At 33.9% G+C, this 21,521-nt stretch overlaps 1 protein-coding gene across 1 annotated transcript; it reads left to right on the top strand.

Annotated features, from left to right (window-relative positions):
• Positions 1-1,995: 1,995 nt before the first annotated feature.
• Positions 1,996-17,965, top strand: LOC132759488 (beta-mannosidase-like). Its single transcript, XM_060751263.1, has 17 exons — positions 1,996-2,253; positions 2,838-2,984; positions 3,363-3,511; positions 3,828-4,027; positions 4,505-4,572; positions 8,594-8,766; positions 9,234-9,402; positions 10,235-10,401; positions 10,943-11,080; positions 11,468-11,596; positions 12,010-12,151; positions 12,632-12,811; positions 14,419-14,516; positions 14,951-15,098; positions 15,343-15,689; positions 17,118-17,303; positions 17,599-17,965. Exons 1-17 carry the CDS (start codon positions 2,145-2,147, stop codon positions 17,833-17,835), a joined length of 2,787 nt encoding a protein of 928 aa, XP_060607246.1. The 5' UTR covers positions 1,996-2,144; the 3' UTR covers positions 17,836-17,965.
• Positions 17,966-21,521: the final 3,556 nt, after the last annotated feature.

The raw sequence follows: 21,521 nt of genomic DNA, 5'->3' as shown, positions 1-21,521 counted from the left end.
CGAACGCACAAAGGGTTAAAATGCTCTGATTAGAATATCACTACCACTCGTCCACACCAAAAATTGTTTTGTAAATTTAAAGTAAAGAAAAAGACTCAAACTGACGTGACTATGGTTCAGTCTCAATCTATTACACTTATGACAAAACTTATCCCTTTTGTTACTTGCTAACTGGTCGTCTGCTAAAATGTCGTCTGTTTAAATTTTATCTAACTTTTTTCATTTATGGGCGACAGTCAAACAGCTTTGTACCTGACAAGAAGCTGGGGGTACTCGGCGTCTTGCCTGGTGCTTTACCAAGCAGTTTGTGCTATACCATGCTGTTTGTGCAACGACTGTTGTAGTACCTCTAAGAAGTATAATGGTCAATAGCCTTCGGACTGAAATGTATCAGAAAGTTGATATTCCGTAGTAAGAAGGGCAGTCATTTTGAATGAAATGGATAAATTTAACAACAGTAGTCGAAACAGCTTCGTTGTCACTTGTTATTAGACTTCCCTTTATTGGACTGCTTTGAGATAATGCGACAGAGAAAAAAAACGTCGACTGGTCGTTTAGGAAATGAACGCGAGGGTATAACATTTACATTATTTGTGATACAAATTCAGAGGTTCGTGTCCCATGTCCTGCTACTACAATCGTTTGTTGGATAAACATTTAAAAATTGGTGCTTCACATCATATATATGTATAGTATTATTTTCATGAAACAATTGTTTCTTCTGGACTAAAATTATATTTGTATCAACAACTAAACTTCGAAAAATACATATTGGGTAATTGTTTGAAATTGAAGAGGCATAAAATAAAATGTCAACTGAAGAGTGTCCCGGCCTCTCTGATGGAATGATAACACTCTTGTCTTCCGCGTCTCTTAAAATGCGATTGACATGCGCAACAATAACCACGCCCCAAAAATAGCAGACAAACAGAGTACATGTGTACAATATGAATATATTCTAATATAATGAATATAAAGCATTTGTTTTCAAGCAGCAAATGAGACAAAAATAAGCATTTCCGGTCAACAACTTAAAATTTACCTTATAATAACACATGAATGACCCATTACATTATTCGAATGAAGGAACATGTATAAAATCTAATAATTTCAGCCTTCCAGACTGATATCAAATACTACATAACGTATTATAATAAAGTACAAATATTTAAAATTCAGGAAATGCATTCGTTTACATCTATTCCATTTGATGTCGAAAGTAACATGACTCGATAATATATTTACCTAACATGTCTGTTCCGTTACTTGTAAACTTGATGTTTCGTTAGGATTTGAACATTTTATTAATTTCTCTGATACGACGATTTGCTGCTGAAACGCGTATTCTCTTTTCCGCAAATTTTCTGCGTTGTGTCTTTAAAGAGCCAATGATGACAAGATTACTATCCCGTAATAAAGTGATAATTTTCTTGTTAATTTTCGTGATAAATCTGCAAATATATTTGAGACTGTTCGATCAGCTTTTTATAAATCATAATTATTCGAAAACCTTGCAAAATTTAAATCAATCAAATAATTACTTTATATCTTTATGTAGCGAAACATCCATCCATAAGCAGTTTCAAATCTGTACATAAATCAGTTTAGTATTAATCTCGGCAGCCTTGTAGGCTATATTGATATAATCTTTAGTAGATTGTATCTATACTTGTATGTCTTTTAAAACAAAACATTCATTTATATAAATTGCTATGGCAGTTTCCATGTAATGACTACAGTTGTAAAACTTAAATATTCTAAACATTTGATGCTGGCGATTATATTGGGTTTTGGAGGCCATATATATTGTTTAAGCACAACTCGGATCCCTGGCTTGACTGAAGCGTGTTTATTAAACAACTGTGCCAATTTTCATTTTTTTTTACCCAGAATTTCATATACTTATACAATATTCTTAAGTATTGAAAATAAACAATGTAGTACAGTTTCTTCTAATTGCGTACTTGTGTTTATAGTTTATTTCCACTTATCATTAGACCTTGAGTATTACTTAGTTACAAACGTATGCAAGGCTACTTTTAGATGCTGGATTATACAACGAAAGGATAAAAGGATTTATTTTAGATCCTTTTGCATCTGGTTTAGTTCTTGTCTGTCCGCACCAGGGACTCGTAGTTTGCATCATGCAAGTTTTAACTTTAACATTCACTGTGTTATTTTGTGCAAAGTTTTGTTTTTCTTTAAAGGAAATAGATTTAAACGGACAATGGACTGTTTCAAATTCAAACATGAGTAAGTATTTTTGAAATTGCAATCTTTATTTAACACACGTAAGAAAACATAACTAATGAATTATATCTTAGTCGGTGGAAATGACCAAATTTTTCAACACAATTTTTTATTTGTCGAATTCAATTTTAATAATATGATGCAATCCTGAACTATTTTCCTTCAGTTACTTCCCTTGAAGCTTCATAACCATATATTCGGATATAACTTACTAAGTACTGTGCAATTATGTTTGTTTGAGTTTTTCAATATTCTGTCCACCGTCCGTCTTTTTCCGAAAGTCAACTAATATTTGAAATTTCCGAAAAAAAAAAAATAAGTTTTGAAGCTTTGTAACGTAATATTTTTTTCTGATCAGCCGACAAATTGAGCCATTTCAACATGCACATACTCTTTTGTAGTCTCAATATATCGACTGCAATACCGGCCGATTTAATTACACAGATATTTCATAGATGTCGGCGACCAGCGTCCATATAATAAAAAGCCCTGGCGCACAGTTTGTTGGGCTAACTCCTTAATTTGGTGACATTTGAATATTGCTCGTAAAGCAATAACATACTTTTTATGCTAGAATTGTTTTCCAGGCATTGTTATCCCAGGCGTTGTTCCTGGTTCCATGTACACGGCCTTGATGGCAAACAAAACCATCTCAGACCCATACTACCGTAAGAATGACGCATTGTATAGATGGATTGGTCGTGACGATTGGACATACAGTCGCAGTTTTAATGGTAAGTAAGAAATAACTGTATATTTTGACGCATTTTACGTCAACGTTGTATGTAACCAACTGTCTTAGGCAATCTGATTTAAATCAGCTCTAAATAACGTAACAATGGATTAGAAACATATGAGATGCAATCATGTTAATTACTTGAAGAAAATAGCGCTGAATGTGAAGTACTTTGTTATAAAGGTAGCAAATTGTAAACAAAGCGGAATTTCGACTTCCATACATATACCAAAAGATGACTTAGGCAATTGAGTAGCTTTTTGGAAACTGTAATAAGATACCAAAAATGATAAATCAAGCTTTTATACTTACAATAAGTTTAATATATTGAAGTTTCTTGTGTGGTTTTTATTTCATTTCTCTTTTATGTTTTCAGTATCGGCTGACATGTTACAATATACAGCTATAACGTTGGTTTGTGATGGACTGGATACTATATCTACCGTCGTCGTTAACAACAAGATCGTCGGCACCTCTGATAATATGTTTGTTAGATATGTGTATGACATCAAACCAGCTTTAGTGGTAGGGATACTTTTTCAATTTCAATATAGAAGTTGATTACGATAAAGATATGTTGTCCAGTGAAGTAAAGTGACGCCCGTAGAATAATGACCATTTTTTTATTATAAAATACTGATTAATCCTGAAAAAAATACCTCCATCAGAATTAGTAGAATATTTACCCCCAAACCCATTCTGATTGATTTCAAATTGACTAGTAACATACTATAGTAGATAACATTCTTTTTTCCCCTTTTGTGACCTTTACCATTATATACTTTCAATTCTTTGAAGCTAAGTCATAACTCAGTTTAAGGATTTGCTTGTATTGTTTTAGGCTGGAGCAAATAGCATTGCTGTAAAGTTTCGGTCTGCGCCAAAATATGTGGAGGAACAAGCAAAGAAAAGAGAATATCCAATCTTCCCATTGTGTGTACCTCCAGAATATCACGGTGAATGCGGGGCAAATCTTATTCGGAAAACTCAGTGCTCGTTCAGCTGGGATTGGGGACCATCCTTTCCAACACAAGGAATCTGGTACTTGCTTTATACCCTTTTTCCTTCTCTATACGAGTATATTGCTAAAATTATAATGACATAAAAATATCAAATCTAATTTATGTAAAATACGACTGTAAGTTACAAACTGGTTTATTTTGCACGATGAGCGTGCTTTCCTTGACCAAAGGTAATGGATCATAATTTATATAAATATATTGAAAACGAATGCTCAAATTTAATTTTTCTATTTTCGAAAATTAAAAGGATGATTTGAAACCAAGTTTGTAGTTTTAAACATTTTGTAATTTGTTTCCATTGTCCTCAAAGGATGTACCCTTTCCAGAAATGTTGATATATTAGTTGTAGTCTGACTTTTGTAAATAAAAAAGAATCATACGATGGAATAAATAAATAAATAAATAAATAATTAAATAATGTATTACAAATATCAATAAACTTATTATATCCAGATATAATATTCTAGTGGTGAAATAGAATTTTTTTTCTTCACAGGAGAGACATTTACATTCAGGGTTACAATAGTCTAGTTATAAGGGATATTACATCGGAAACCACCAAAAGTGAGTATGATGTATAGAATAGTCATACGAACTACTTGTAATTGTACCATCCAAATGCGTTTATACACTTAATTTACATAATTATATATCACAGAGAGAAGTACAGTAAAACCTGTACATTGCAATACCCTTCGGAACTCAAAGATTTTTTGTCGTTTCTGAGAGGTATTGCTTTGAAGAGGTTAAACTGTTTGTGAAGCATTATTTCGGAAAGAATTTGTACCATTGTTGTATAGAAGAATTGATGTACAGAGGGTCGCACTGCAGAGGTTTTACATTAAAATATATTATGTTATTTATATATGTGGCGCCGTTATATGTCGCGACAACGCTAAATGTCGCACCCATTGCCACTAAATGTCGCAACCACCGCTTTATAAAATGTCGCATAATTTTCCCTGAAAGATGTACATGTATATTCATGATCTATATTCATTACTAAATTAAAGTTAGCAAGCAATTTTTTGTATATATTTAGTTACTTTGATACATAAAGTAATATTCCATCTATCTGCTATCTCAAGATGAAAAATGCTTTTTAAAGTGGATTGGTCTACAATTGGCACATTTTCAAAAATAAATTCAAATATTGATAAAAAAAAATATAATAGAAACGTATTCTTACAAAATATTTCTTGAACATAACAGGTTCATATATTTCTACATGATTTAATATGACATTTATATGATAAATAACTAATATTTTGTTCTGGAACATCTTATTATCAACATCCACATATAATTCTGTCATAGTTTGTTATCAGACATGATACATTATGCTATCAACATGAATATGTATGGTGTTGCATACTTTCCGCAAAAGACCAATTCACTTTAAATGTTATTTTTGTTGGCAACAGAAATGTTAACAAATAAACATTGATGCAACTCTACGCAACATGTTAGGTGCATCTTTTAAGTATATTGCTTTGTGTACTTATGCATGGTAATAACTAGACTAGTGTCCATCTACATGCTCCTCAACGATGTGGGTTCGAATCCCGCTAAGGACTTTCATGTCCAGCTAGCTTACGGAACGCCGGTAGTTCTACTCAGGTTCCCGCTCGTACACGGAGGGGCACCAGAGGTTTTCCTCCACTAGTAAAGCTGGAAAGTCGCTATATGACGTTACTGTTTTGGTGTGACGTTTTAATGTCTAATAATTAAATATCTTGTATGTTGTAATTAAGTTAAGTGAAATTTTATATATGTATATAATTATAATCCTAAAACAATTTTGAAACAGCAAAAAAATATGTAAAATATGTTCTGCAAATATTTGTCCACATTATATGTAATCATTATAATATATATGCATTCTTTTCTTATTGAAAAAAAAATGACTTAGACTTTATAGAAAATAAAATTTTTATTACCTGCCTTTATTAACATGAAATTTGAATTCGGAAATATGTTTACAAATAATGCTTTTTGGAACATACAATATTGATATATCTTCATTTGAGCATTATATTTATGATATAAAACCATAAAAAATTGAGTTACAAGGATGTAAGTTTTAAAAACTTATTGAGAGAAATATAGTTTTTAATTGTTCTTTGTATAAGAACCTAATTAGAAGTCACGTTTTATTTTACATTTAGGTTTTTTTTCTATTTGGAGCTCCTATTTATGATTAGATATTTCCCAACTCCTAATAATAGTTTTAATATCTCTTAATAAGTCTTACTAAGAGTTACAAAGTTGTAATTAGGTTTATTTATTTCTCCTAATTATGAATATAAAGTCCTATTTAGTTGTAACTGGACATAACAAAGTTCAGATAAGGTCCTATCAAGGAGTAAAGCTTTTATTACAATTATTTAAAAGTTTAAAGTCTTTTATAGTTTTTAAAACTGCTAACCAGAAAAAAAGTCCTAATAAGGTTAGTAAATGTGAAAAAGTCCTAAATAAGTTTTTAAAACTCCTAAAACATAAGCAAAAAGGTGCTAGTTAGGTTTGTATAGCTACTAATTAAATGTGAAAAAATGCCTTATTAAGTTTTGAAAATTCCTAAACAAAAAGATCAAATTAGGCTTTTAAAAACATAAGATTTTGCACCAGATGTTTTTATGCTAACATACTTTTGAAAGTAATTTTATAGTAGAGATATTCGACCATGCGACCACATACATGCATCGAGGACATGTTGTATGGAAAGTGACCGTGCGACCACAAACACGCATCACAGGATTCCCCTTCTCTTACGAGAAAGGGACAAAATGCTGTCCGCCCTTTATTAAAGGGCCGACCAAAAATATGCCATTCCCTTATTGTAATCGATAAGGAGGCTAATTTTCTCAGATATGTCTTAAGTTAGTTTATATACAACAAGAGTAATGCAAACCAAGCGGGTATCTGTTTTCGTCATTTTAAGTTCGCTATGAAATTTTAAAAAGATCATATGTAATTTCTTGGAAAATTTTGAGTTTACAGTTTTTTCTTTCTTTGTATATAAGAGAATCATTTCATTTTGCGAAACATGCACGTTTCAAAACGTTTTAAATGCGGTTTATATGGGAGATAATATATTTTACACTTTGTTGCGTATATTAACCTGGGGGCAATTTTTTTAAAGTACGCATTTAATTTCTATATACTATGGTGGCTGATTTCTGCCATTTCGTGTCTCCGCTCCTCAAAAGTCTAAGGCGATGATACGAGATCGCTTTACATTTGTTGTGTCGTCGTGTCGTCGTGTCTATATCTCAAAGGGCGAAAGGCAAGGACATGATAACTGACCAATTTGTCGAGTCTTCGTGTCTTTGCCGAAAGTTGAAGACATGATATTAAACAATGTTTCATTTCGACATGTTTCTCTCTTCCGGTAGAAGAAAAATATCACGTAAATAATTATCATACTGTATCGATGAATATATTTAAAATATCTTGGTCATAAATGTGGATTTGATTATTCGTTTAGTAGGCGAAGAGTCCATTTCGCGAAATAGTCTATATTCCCACTATGTGTCAGCATATGCGTAAATGTTTTGCGCATGTCTACCGGAAGGTATTCAAGACACGTCGAAACATTGTTCAATTCCGTGTCTGAAGACACGACGGCACGAAGACTCGATAAATTGGCCAATTAAAAAATCGTTATTTCGACTAAAATGTATGGTGTTTCCGTGTCGGCGCCTTCAAATCGAAGGCGAAGACTCGATAAGTGAGCATATTATGGTATCTTCGTCCCTTCTTTGCCTTCGACTTTTGAGGGGCGAGAACACGAAATCATGCAGCCACCATAATATTCGACCTATCCTACTTGCAATTTAGCCGAAATAACAAAATAGTTTAATAGGCGAAGACACGTGTTCTGCTTTTGTAGAATGATCGTCTCGGCGGGCAGAAATCTTCGTACCGGCGCCCTATATGTGTCGTGTTTTAGCCTAAAAAGGCGAAAGGTGAATACAAGACAATAGGCCAGTTTATCGAGTCCTCGACTTTTGGGGGGAAACACGACGATTTAATAAATTGGTCCTGGTGTCGTATACATATGTGTTTTATCATAGAGGGCTTCTTGGCACAAATTATGATCGTCATCTTTTAATATCGACTAAGATGACTTCAATATTATCCAAATATTTCTACATTGCAGCAAATCCTTTCTTATCTGATAGATAGCTATTCCTCAGATCACTTTCATAACGTTGATAGTGACATAATACAACTAAATGTTCAACATTAATTTAGAAATTGCGACATTTAACGTCATCATTGCGACATTTAACGGCAAAATAGTTTGACACATTTGGCGTCGTTGCGGCATATAATGGCACCACAATATGACATTGATTAAGACTATTAAATCATTGAATAGGATGAATAGCCAAAAGAAGAAAAACATTACCTTTATGCTATGAAAGTAGTAACGAAAATGTTTAGTCATTTTTCATTAAGTTTAGTTTTACATGCTTAAAATTTTCACAAATTAGCATTTTTTTAAATTAATTTTATAAATTTATAATTTTAAGATTTGTCAATAGTTTCATAATTTTCTATATTTTCTTGTTATTTTTAGACAAAGATGGGTCATGGTTACTGAAGGTTGACATATTTACAGACGTTTTCCTTGCAGCAAGGGTCAACGGCCACATGGAGGTCAAGCTAGCAAACACGTCAGTTTCTCAAACAACGCCGGTGACCTTGACCTCTGACAAAAACATGGTTTCTATGAACATCAGCATTCCGAAGGTTTTATAATATATTCTTACGAAAAATAAAATCAGAAACAGACATTTCAAGATGAAGAATAGGATAGTTCTTCATAATAGCTTCATAAAATAGCTCTTTACCATAAATTATATTCCATATAATATGCTCTTGATTCAGTTTAGGTTAGTTTTAGATTTAGTTTTAAAAGCATGTTATACTTTCATTAAAATGTAATATTATTTTTTTCTGCATCATGCTGCTATCGGACTCAAGGTGCAATTCTACTTCCCTACCCTTTCGCCACAGAGCAATGGAATTGATAGGTATTGTCAAATTTTGCGCAAAATATTTGATGGATGAAATGTACCATTACAGACTTGAACAAAGCTAGGTCAAGTACGAATTTGTGACTTCATAAATACCTCACTAAGTGACAAAAATGTCATTTATATGAACATTATATTTAGGTGGTATTTATCAAAAGCTGGGTGTTTTATTCATTTTAGTCTGAAATGATCCGGGAATGGTGGCCAAATGGTTATGGAGAACAGAACCTGTATGATTTGTTCGTATTTTTTACTGATACATTTGGAACGATGAACAACAAGAAGATCCGGATAGGGTTTAGAACTGTAGAGATTGTGCAGGACTACGTTTCTGTTAACAAGTCATTAGGTTTGTGCCCTGTTTTCGGTGTTTCATTTTCAAGTCTGAAAAATTATATTACAAATTCTATTTCAACATTTCAAGTTCAATTAATATTTAAAAAAAATCACATACTATAATGTATAGAGCGTATCAGATCACTTTCTTTCAACTGTTACAAACGCCAAAAATTAACAGCTTAATATATATATAAATCTATGCAAAACAGGACAGCCTGCATACAAAACATGTTTTTATCAGAAAAAAAGTTATATTTCAAATTCTCATTTTCTGATTGGGGCAATAACGTTACCAGTGGCAAGAAAGTTTCGTTAATTCAGCTTATACGTAAAGCAATCACACTCCTTGATTTTGAATAGATTGCAAGAATGAACACATAGTAAAGAAAAGGTCCCTACATGTAGATTGTTTTCTTCAAAATGTCCGATTTTTATCAGGTTGTTGTTCCGTGTTGTTGTTGTTGTTGTTGTTGTTTAGTAACTTAGAAAATCGAAGCTGGGAAAATCTAGCACGGCTTTTCACATAACATAATGTCAAGAGAAATTAGATGTTTACATATATAGCTGATATATGCCCTACAACATTAATTGTCATGTGGCCGAGTTCCAGGCTTACTGGTGGAGGAAGACCCCAGGTGCCCTTCCATGCATCATTTCAGGCATAAGCAGAACCAGCTACGTTCCTCCGTAACATAGCTGGATAGCTTTCTCATATGAAAGAATCTTAAGTCCCTCGGGAATTTCGAACCCACAAAGCAGTTGTGTACATATGCATTTCATAAAAATTGTTTGAAATTGTCATAAAATACCATTCCATAGCAAACTTATTCTTTATATATCAGGTCGCACTTTTTATTTCCGTATAAATGGCCAAGCGATTTTTCTGAAGGGCTCAAACTGGATACCTGCAGATGCTTTCCTGGATCGTGTCACCAGAGATCGTGTGTACAACTACCTGAAATCTGCCGCCGACGTCCACATGAACACAATGAGGGTCTGGGGAGGAGGGGTTAGTCTGTACTTTTACAGTCATTGACATTTACAGTCAAACCTGTTTATAAAGATAAGCCAAGGAATAGTCAACGGGCTACATAAAATTATGTTTATTCACACGTCAAGTACCTATCTCTAAACATTTTCACTGTAAAATATCTTAGACAAGATAAATTCATCAATGATCATATGTGGCCTTTATTTGTATAGGTTTTCTTTACTCATAACACTGGTTTAGCTGTACATGACGAAAAAAAATAATTTTATAAAATTTCAAAGATAAAGCCAATATCCTTTTCCAAAACTTTTATACTTAGTTTATAAATTAGTCTATCTTATTATTATTTTAAAAAAGTTCAAGCAGGTTTGTGTCCCATCCGTCGACATTTAGAAATATTGTTCGTGCTCACGACAAGCAACAATATATTTATGGTGCATGCCTTAGCTGAAATTTGATGAAAAAAACTGATTTTTTCATGGACTCCAAAAAATAACCTCTTGAAGAACAATAGATAATCATTACATTAATCATCATTTATATTTTTTTCTGTCTTCAGATATATGAGTTTGACATGTTCTATGACATAGCAGATGAGCTAGGAATTATGATATGGCAGGACTTTATGTTTGCTTGTGCTATGTATCCAACTGATGACCAGTTCCTGTCTTCCGTTAGTGCCGAGGTTAGGTACCAGGTAAAATTATTCTGTTTTATTATGGATTTTTTTCTTTTATGATCTAAGGAATTGCGAGGTGTTAATGATTTTCAGGCCTTATCGTAATTACTACCTTAGGTGATAGCATATTATATATATATTAATTTTGGAGTGCTTCATTTTAGTACTACATATACATACATAAAAATATAATTTGCGTGTACAAATTTTCTTTATAAGGAACTTGACATATTGACATGGGTGGTATCGCCTAACACATAAATGTAGAGTTTCTTTTGAATAGATTGTATTTCTTTTGAGCACCAAATTGGACACGGTCTTTGTACACTTCCTGTACTGGGTTGATGTCTATGTAAAACTATGTTGAGTGATTGCCTTTATATAATTGACAACTGTTTATAAAAGGTACGCAGATTGAAACATCATCCGTCACTTATCGCTCTCAGTGGTAATAACGAGAACGAGAAGGCTTTGAGACAGGACTGGTATGGTACTGACGTCAACTTTACCAGATACAAAAACGACTATCTGAAGGTAAAAATATCATTTTTGTGGGATACAGATGTAACTATGTTAGTTCAGGGCAAAAACTTTAATTGGATGCAAAGATTTGAATAGCCTTCACAAACACATTAGGTCAACATCAATTATAGATAGATATTCGCTATTATCGTTGTTCCATTTAAATATTAAGGACTGACAAAATCTTCAAAAATAATATTCTATTTGGGAATCATTGAAAACATTCAATTTGTCAGTATTGATGCTGTAGTAAAAGAACAGACCATTACTTCAGGTTAATAAAATATACTTTGCAGGATAGTTTCTTCGTGATAAACGAAGCTCATTTTCTTTTTCTTGCTTTGGCACATTTATTTCTTTTATTCATCTTGTATGTTGTTTATTCTTACTAATACAGTATAAGTTTGTATTTTGATATATAACAGCTATATAAAGACACTGTGTACGCCATTGTGAGCCAGGAAGATACAAGTCGCCCGTTCCTGTCATCCAGCCCGTCAAATGGTGTAGAATCTCAACTTGAAGGATGGGTTGCTAAGCAACCGTGGAGTACATATTATGGCGATAGTAGGTTGAGTAATGTAGACAAGGTCTATGGATTTCTAGTATTCGTGTACTACGAACATAGTAAACGACTGTGTTCTTACATAGAGTCGGTTTGAGTCCAGTGGTTTCAGTCGTTACAAATAAAATACTTTTTACATATACATCTACATACTTAATATATAAATCTTCTCCATGTACATAATGTTTTATTAATATACCATCCTTGTACGTGCGTTGCCTCTAGCACAGTAGAGATATTCACAGAAAAGTCATTCGTTTCAAAGAAGATAGTTTCTAACAATCTCCAGGTGTGGTCGCCCAAGTGGATTGCAGTAGGCGACACGTACAACTTTTAAAAAATGCGTTCTCATTTCAAAAGCATCTCACGTACTTTCCGTAATTAATACACTTTTTTAAATATAAAAAAAAATAAAAAATAAATAAATAAATGGTAAGGTAATGTGAGTTGTGAAGGCTGTTATCTTTTGCTGGTATTTTCAGTCCATGAATATAATTATCTTGTTCCATTCTTCGATCCGAGTCAGTACCGCATTCCTAGAATGTCCTCCGAGTTTGGCCTTCAATCGTTTCCTAGTTACGAGACGCTTGAATCAGTGTTTGGCGCAGACGACATGGACTACTGGTCTGATCTGAACGATTACAGGAACCACCATCCATTTGGTAAGCATTAGTATATCAAAGCGTCAAAATCTTTAATTGGCGAAATGAAAATTCAAAAGTTTTTCCTTATAAAAATCTAAGAAAAATAATATGAAAAAGGCAAAGCCTCAAAGCGAACTCGATTTTCTTTTACCGTAAAATAGTTTAAATAATCGTTCATTTTACATTTTCCGTTTTAAAACTGTCATTTGGTATTTTATACACTGCTTCCGTTTATTCTGGTTCCCCCTTTCTTTATGGGGGCAGGGGACCTAAAAATGAAATTTTTTGTATTTCAGTGTGACCAGAAACACAATTCCAAATATTTCAAAATCTGTTTCACAGGCAGATAACCAGTTGCATAACATTATTCAATGATATATGACATACATTGAAGAAAATAATAGTTTGCATGCATTGCTCCTTCAAAAAATATCTGACAGCAATTTATATTTACCCCCACCCAGCCAAAATCACACCTAAAATATACCAATATGGGCAATCTTCATGAAGGTGCAGCATACTCCAGAATCCGCCCGATTCCTTTAAAAATATCAGTAACACACAGTGCAAGCTCTGGCATTTTCAGAAATGACCAATAAAGTATCTGTCATACGTTTAGATTTTTCACAAAAATTATCTGAAATTTCTTACTTGTTTGGCGCCAACTGCCAAAGCTTGATTTTTGACTTTTTCACCTCCATTCGGAGAGTCAGAAATACATACAGAGCTACCAAAATGCTTAGTTTCGGATAAAAACCCAAAAATACTGCTCATTTCCTACACACAAACAAGAAAGAATTACAATGACAGAGAAATATCAGAAGTTATCGGTACCTCCAAAACACCATGTCTGAGTTATTAAAAAAATTGACCGGGGCCATCATTCGAATATGTCCCCTGCCCCCTTAAGGTTCCTATATAAGTGCGCAGGACACCAGTCTACGCTTCCGTTTTCAATCAGAGTACATCGGTTTTTATCGTTATCTTGTAATTCGAAAAGTTGAAAATTCGGTACTTCTGACGAAAGTTTTCAAAACCATCACTTAGCAGGTACTCGCGTTACCGTAAAGCTCGCTTTGCGAGCAGGCCTTTCGGGCAAGCTCGTCGAGCTCGCTGATATGAAAAAGACAAAGCCTCAAAGCTAGCTCGATTTTCTTTTACCGTTAGATAGTTTAAAATAATCGTTCATTTTACATTTTCCGTTTTAAAACTGCCATTCGGTATTTTATACACTGCTTCCGTTTATTCTGGTTCCCCCTTTCTTTATGGTTAAAAAATGTTCACTTGTTTACTTTTTTAAGTATCATTCAACGTAATATAATTATAACAACATCAGCTTTTAATTATCTTGACTTGATATATAAATACGTATCAAGAAACGTTGAAATGACGCCCAATTCTTTATTTTTTGTAAATTCCTATTTACGTAAACATTAGGGTGAAGTTATTACAATTATCTTGAACTGATATATGATTTAACTGATGCTATTCAGTACCTTTAATTAATATACGAGTGACCGAAACTATACGGTACTTTGAATTAATATACGGATGACCGAGACTATACGGTAACTTTAATTGATATACGGATGACCGGAACTATACGGTACCTTGAAAAATTTCAGGCAACGTTGAGATGATGGCCGAGGCTATACAGTATGTTAGATTACCAAACAACCGGGACCGAAAACAACGTTTCAAGGACCTTATATACATCACACAGGTGATCCATTTAATTAGCGTTAGTCCATATTTGTACCGGGTCCAGTGTTGACAAGATAAAGTTTATAACCTACCAGTGTTAAAAACTAAATTTTGATTTCTGTCATCTCTGTAGCAATCTGACATCTCACGGGCACCGGTAATACCGTGTTTAGTCATGTGACGGCATGTTTATGTAGTATGAAGTATAGAACAAAGCCATCACAATCATATAGCCTTCATTGTCCAGATTATAGTCGTCTCTTAAAGTTTAAATAAAAGTTTTAAATTATATCTGTATAAACAGTGTTGAAGAATTTACATTATTGATAGACGTGGTTTTAATACACAGTGTGAGGAAACACATACCTTGGTATAGACTTTAATAAGATTAAAAGTAAAGATTTGATTGTCACATCCAATGACAATTTAGAATACATACGTTTTCCATATCAGATAGATCATGCGGTTGGAATGAAAGTTCAGACGGAACATTATCGTCGTTGGCAAAACCAGCTGGACAATAAAGGTCAAGGTAATACTATGGGAGCACTGTATTGGATGTTGGCAGACATATGGCAAGCACCAACTTGGGCTTCTATAGGTACATGTAATACACATTCTCGTGAATAGTTTGAGCCCTAAGCTATTGATTTGTTAATGATTATACATGTAAATATGTCTGAATATATATTTATTATATTGCAGGATTGTATTTTTCAATATGGCACAAACTGCACGCATTTAATGTAGTTCCATGTTAAGTATCGCGAAAGTTATATACATTACACATTGTGACATATATATAATTATTATGTAAATACATGCACTGTTTATGACACCTGTAGAATATGGCGGGAAATGGAAGATGCTTCATTACTTTGCCAAAGACTTCTTTGCACCAACTCTAATCTCACCATACAAAGACGGAAATGACGTCAATGTATTCATTGTCATTGATGAATTATCAGTAAAGGAAGTACGTCATCCTGTACACCATACTCTTCAGTTCCAAGCTAAATACAACCCGCGTCCTTTCAATCTATATGACACGACCACGTGGGATGATAATCATGTTTCAGCATCCAATCAGATTAACCTATACAATAAGGACGATTTTAGCGGAAGTTTGTACATTGAAATGTACTCCTGGGACAGATTTCAGATGTTGTATTCATGGAAAATACCGTTTACAGTAAGTATAAGGAATTATCCTTTTTAACAGTATAATAAAGAAGTAACTGTGTTTTATTTAACTCTTACCATGCTAAATACGGTATCTTATATAGACTTGTCTATCTTTCAATGTGGACAAAACATTAAATTGTATAAAGAAATTTTCAAAATATTTACTGACTGAAAAGCGAACAGTACAGATCATGATCAGATGGGACGGATGTGTCGGCTAATATTTGTCTTAAAAAAGAATCTGTTACCACTAGCAATCTTAGGGTTAATAGAACTACATCATGTATAATGAACTTCATGCGAAAAACGGAAAATGTAGTTCCGTGTAGGATTGATTTAGGCTTCCAATTATCCAATCTGTTACAAAAAGAAAATTATATTAATCCCGGGAGAACTTTTTTCCCAGACGAAGCGAACGACGATTTGTAGAGTATTGAACTTCCCAACCATAAAAATGCAATACCCTTCGGATTTCTTGAATATGTGTATTAGTAAAATATCAACCCGTAATATAGGGAGGAAAATAATAAACTAAACAACAATGCTAAATAAGGGAGGAAGTATCTTGAAACATAACTGAAACACGTGTTATATCCTTATAACGACTGACACTTTGTCAACAATTTTCATAGCGATTCCCCACCTTACAAATTCATCCAAATTTGGAACATAAATAATGGAATCTACATAGCGCAGCTATGGGTGAAACCTTCGCGATTATATTTATTACGCTATAGTTGTTGAATGGATATCACATTTTATTAGTTGTCTTAAAAAGGTAAATATATATCTCGGTCTCAACACTTGATCATGTCTATTTTAACTTCTATAGCTTTTATATATAAAAATCATAGACTACGCTCCTCCTAATACGTCAAATTAAAATCGCCTTGCGCTCAACATCGAACCTTTTGCTCCATCTCTTGCCCTTTGGCTCCACTACTTTCGTAATATATCGATTTACAAATTTAAGAAATCCTTCGGGAGTAATTTATGTTGCACGAAGGACAAGTTCTTCTTACGGGTTGACATTTTACTAATACACTTTTTCAAGAAATCTGAAGGGTATTGCATTTTCATGGTTGGGAAATGTCATACTCTACAAATCGTCGTTCGCTACGTCAGGGAGAAAAGTTCTCCCGGGCTTAATATAATTTTCTTTTTGTAACAGATTAGATAATTGGAAGCCTAAATCAATCCTACACGGAACTACATTTTCCGTTTTTCGAAAAATATAACTTCAATGAATAACAAGACAAAATGTTTAAATCGGCCTTCCGCTCTTTCTCGGAAATGCCGTTCGCTCGTTTTACCGTACACCACAATTTTGAAGTGGAGCGACAGTTTGCCGGGCGTGGAAAAGCCCATGTTTTCTTACATTTTAAAATTTTCGGGAAGCGGTGAAAGTTGATAAAATATTGAGTTACTGTTTCAGCTAATTAACACAGCTCAATCAGTATTTCGTCACGACATTTCTGATATGATCTCCACTGCTGGCTGTGTGAGAAGTAAACGGTGCTTTCTTTTCTTTCATCTTGGTGACCCTGTATCGGGACCGACCAACTTTTTACCGCTTTCACAGTTCACCGACGCCGAGGGACTTACAAACGCTACAATTCAGGTAAGAATTAATTTGCTCTAAACAGTTTGAAATTCTACATTCATCAGTAACTTTAATGTACGAATTTCGTATGTATGCTGTCTGTTATCTCAGAGCACATTGAATAGTTTGAGTTATTGTGTATGTTATTGGACCAGCAATTGTTTTCTTGTTGCCTTTAACTTCTGCTTAAGATTATGGGCATCTCAAATTATTGGTATTAACTTTAAAATTCAATTTAAGTTACAATTTTAAATATAACGTAAGGTTATAAAAGATCAGCCTTATTCGCGTGCAACATTTTCTTCTTCTTCAGATTTCTGATGTAATGGCTACGACGACTAACAACGTGTTTACTGTCACATTAACCACGGACGCAATCGCGCCATTTGTTTGGATAGATGCTTACAAGGTCAAAGGTCGTTTCTCTGACAACGGGTTTTTAATGCTTCATAAAACTCGGACCTTGACCTTTTACGCATGGGAAACAATAGATGTTGCGACATTGAAAGCGGCCTTGTCTGTAAAATCGTTGATGAACGTATACCATTGAACTGTTTATGAACATTAAATCGTTTATTATTCTATAATAAATAATATACATTGTAGACTAAAATTTATTTGAATGAAAAAAAAAGACATATGTGTAATAAATATTTGTATTTGCAAAGTGATAAACACAATAAATAAAAAACATCTTTAAATATTAACAACACTACAACATCTTAAAGAAACTCCATTGAGGTCAAAAAGTCTAAAAAGATTAAATTTAAGATTCTTACACTGCTCAATCAAGTGTAGCACTTTAAACAGAAAAACCTTCAAAGAATAACAAAGAGATATTCGCAGAAATAAACTGATTTTTGTGTGATTCTTAGTCCGATTTGAGTGAAAACAGTTGCAACGCTTTAAATATTTGAGTCACAGAAAATATTTTTTTTAACAACATGAGCTGGATACATATAATAATATCAATTGCTAATAACAATATTAAAGTGTGAAATGGAAAACAAAATCACAAATATATATACCAGAATATTATTTCATTTTCTTTTAATTAATTAAAATTTACTAATAAACATGTATTTGATTTTGTGGAAAACAATGTGTCATGCAAACACAAGAAAACATTTATTTTTGTAAATAAGTTAATTGGGTACGGCTGTCTTCAACGAAGCCCTAGCGTCACTTTTGAGCGGACAGAGTGATTGCGTGACAGCTGAACATCGATGCGGACGGATAAAAGAAAGTCCATATGCCCCAAACCAAAAGTAGTAGGGGCGTAAAAATGGAAAAAAGAGCTAACCAATTTGTATGAAAGTTGAGTCATTTGGCAAAGTTGTGGACGCCGTTGTTGTTTTTAAGTCGGTACGTGCAGAAATAAAGAAGGTATCTGTGTAATCTTCAGTTTGGAGACTATTTATCAGGTCTGTACTATACATTTGACATCGTGTTACTTTATCATCAGAGTGAGTGTAGCTGTAGGCAGAACAGTGTGCGTCCTCAATACATAATTCTTTACATCTCTGTAAGTCTGCTGTCTTATCCTCTTCATTTTCAACACCACGTGGCACACCATTAATACTTGTTCTGCTGATATGAAGCTGCGAGCGTATCTTCCCTGGGAATACATTGCTTTGCCACACAGCGTTTGGATTATCTGATTTGCTAACAGCTAGTCGTTTCCCTTTATTCTTAATCAAATAACACGTTTTGTAGTGATTATCTCTTTTTGAACAGGTCGTACAAAATGACACAGCTTCGCACTGGATCTCCTGAAGACAAACTTCAATACAGTCTGATACGGAAGATACCGCCCTTTCCTTGTAGTGTCCTAAAATTCTTGTATTACGTAATTCAGTACCAGCTACAAGATCTTCGCATGATTCTACTTCACCTCTCTTCTGGAGATATAGGCAATATTCCATCTTGTACTGCTTAATCTTCTTGTAGATCTGCCTGTAGTCAATACTGATAGAAGCCATGAACGTGTCAGTGAAAAGTTCCTCAATTGACATCAGTTTATACGACGTTGGTACAGGGCTTGACTTTACTACAGATGCCCAGGATAATGCACTTCCGTTTTCGGGCGGGGCAGCGCCAACTGTTATAGTTTTGGTTTCGACATTCTCACGGAACTGTGCCATTTTGTCTCTTTGTAATGTATGTAATCCTCCCTGAACATTGACATTGTGTAGAAAAGACGAATAACTTGCTGCAACCTTTACATCTACACTATTCGTTCTCTCCTTCTCGTAATACTCGGACTTCATCCTGTGCTCAAAGGTATATCTTGCTCCAAAGGTAACATCTTTTGCAAAGTGTGTACCATATGTTTCAAAGAATTTGAAATATATTTCCATGTTAAATTTAGAATAATCTAGCTTGTGAATCCATCGAATGAAAGCATCGTCAAACTGAGGGGCCATTTCAGGCTTGAGCTTGCTGAAATAATAGTTACAGTTTGCTGTTGACAGAATGAAGACGGATTCACCTGAAGATATTTCTGCGGAAGACTTCTTATAACCCCCACTTGCAGAAAAACGGGCGCCCCAAGCCTGACCACTGACGCTTGCATAAGCGGACAAAGACCTTGAGAATTCATATTTTGTTTGTACAACTGCAGAGGAAAAGGACGTTATACATGACACGTCTGGAATGACGACAAGTCCATTTGGAACCGAATATCGACAGTCGGCTGTTTGCTTTCCGGCGGAATAATCTGCTTTAAATATGGGATACGTAAAGCCTGGGTCATGACCGACAGCGAGTGGAAATCCTTTTAATATGTTGTAGCCCAATAGTGCGTAATCTAAATCAGGAAAGGACTGTTTCAACTGTGAGCTTTTGCAGTCCTGAAATGTCTCTTCAGATGCTGAAAATGATAATTATAATACATGTAGTCTAATGAATTTCTTTGGAAATAAACCACTTAAAATATGGTAGCAATTATATTTTGTTGAATTCTAATCATATAAAAATTTATCATCAAGAGCATGCTCTGAAATGTTATGACATTACAGTGCAACCTATATAGAGCGGCCCTCCGAAGAGCAATTATCTCTTCATAACAACATGTTCAGTTCTTCCCATAATCAACAATAGGTTTAAACTCACAAAAGCAACACCACACAGCAACAACCAAAATCTTTGTCTCCCCCAAAGGCTGTTGCAGAGATTGTACCGTACAAATTTGTTGACTGATTGTATTAGGAAGATATGGTACGAACCAAGCAAATCAATTTACACAGAAGCGATTTATATATAAATGATATTTAATACAATACCTATTTGGTGCAGTAACTCGTATCGGGTTTTCGTTTCTGGTCGATCATCCGAATCAATTGTCTTAAGAATTCTGAAAGCATCATAGACATATGAAAGGAAAACGTGTAGGAGAATTCCATGAGACTAGTAAAAGGGATTATAGCTCTAAGTTTTTCATTAAATGCATGAATATACTTTGCAAGATAATGCGTAAAATAAAAATATGAATATACTATAACATAATCCTACGTCCATCGATGTCATCAATTATTTTTTCTAAAAGGGTCTCACGTCATTATTGCAAGGCGGAACATCTGATCTTTTCCTCCATTAGTAATGCTGGAGAGTATGAACCTTGCATATGCCATTTTCATTTCGGTGTCTCATAAACCCATGATATAATCCGACAAAATAAGAAAAATGCGAATATAATATTTGTTTGCATAAATGCATGATGCTTTTGTCTAATAATAAGCAAATATATTGTTTTCTGAATGAAGAAAAAGAAAGACGTGATGTTTTCGTCATAAATATTTAAAGAAAATAAAATAATCTGTTTATAACAATATTAAGGGGACCGCCGAATTTTTATCGTTATATCCGGACATAGTTATAACCAAGAGGTAACCAACTTAAATAAAAACAAGAGTCGGGACCGCGACAACAACATCGTTATATGCGGTATATCGTTATAAGCGGTATATCGTTATAATCGGTATATCGATATAAGCAGTATATCGTTATAAGCGGTCTGTTATTATAAGCGGTATATCGTTATAAGCGAATTTACTGTAACATTGTGTCCTAGACAGTACTTGTATTTACCTTTCCTGGTTTATAAGTATAACTGCCAATATCGTTATTGCACCAATAATAAATGGACAGAGAAGGAGAAATTTCAGGACAATCTTCGATCTGTGTTGTGTCGTCTGCTTCTGTGAATGCAACAGAATAAAAAAAACTGTAGTTCTC

Source organism: Ruditapes philippinarum, unplaced genomic scaffold (assembly GCF_026571515.1).
Source record: "Ruditapes philippinarum isolate M1 unplaced genomic scaffold, ASM2657151v2 ctg3600_1_1_1_1, whole genome shotgun sequence".
In the NCBI taxonomy this organism is placed as follows: domain Eukaryota; kingdom Metazoa; phylum Mollusca; class Bivalvia; order Venerida; family Veneridae; genus Ruditapes; species Ruditapes philippinarum.
This window is presented reverse-complemented; position numbering and strand designations above follow the sequence as displayed.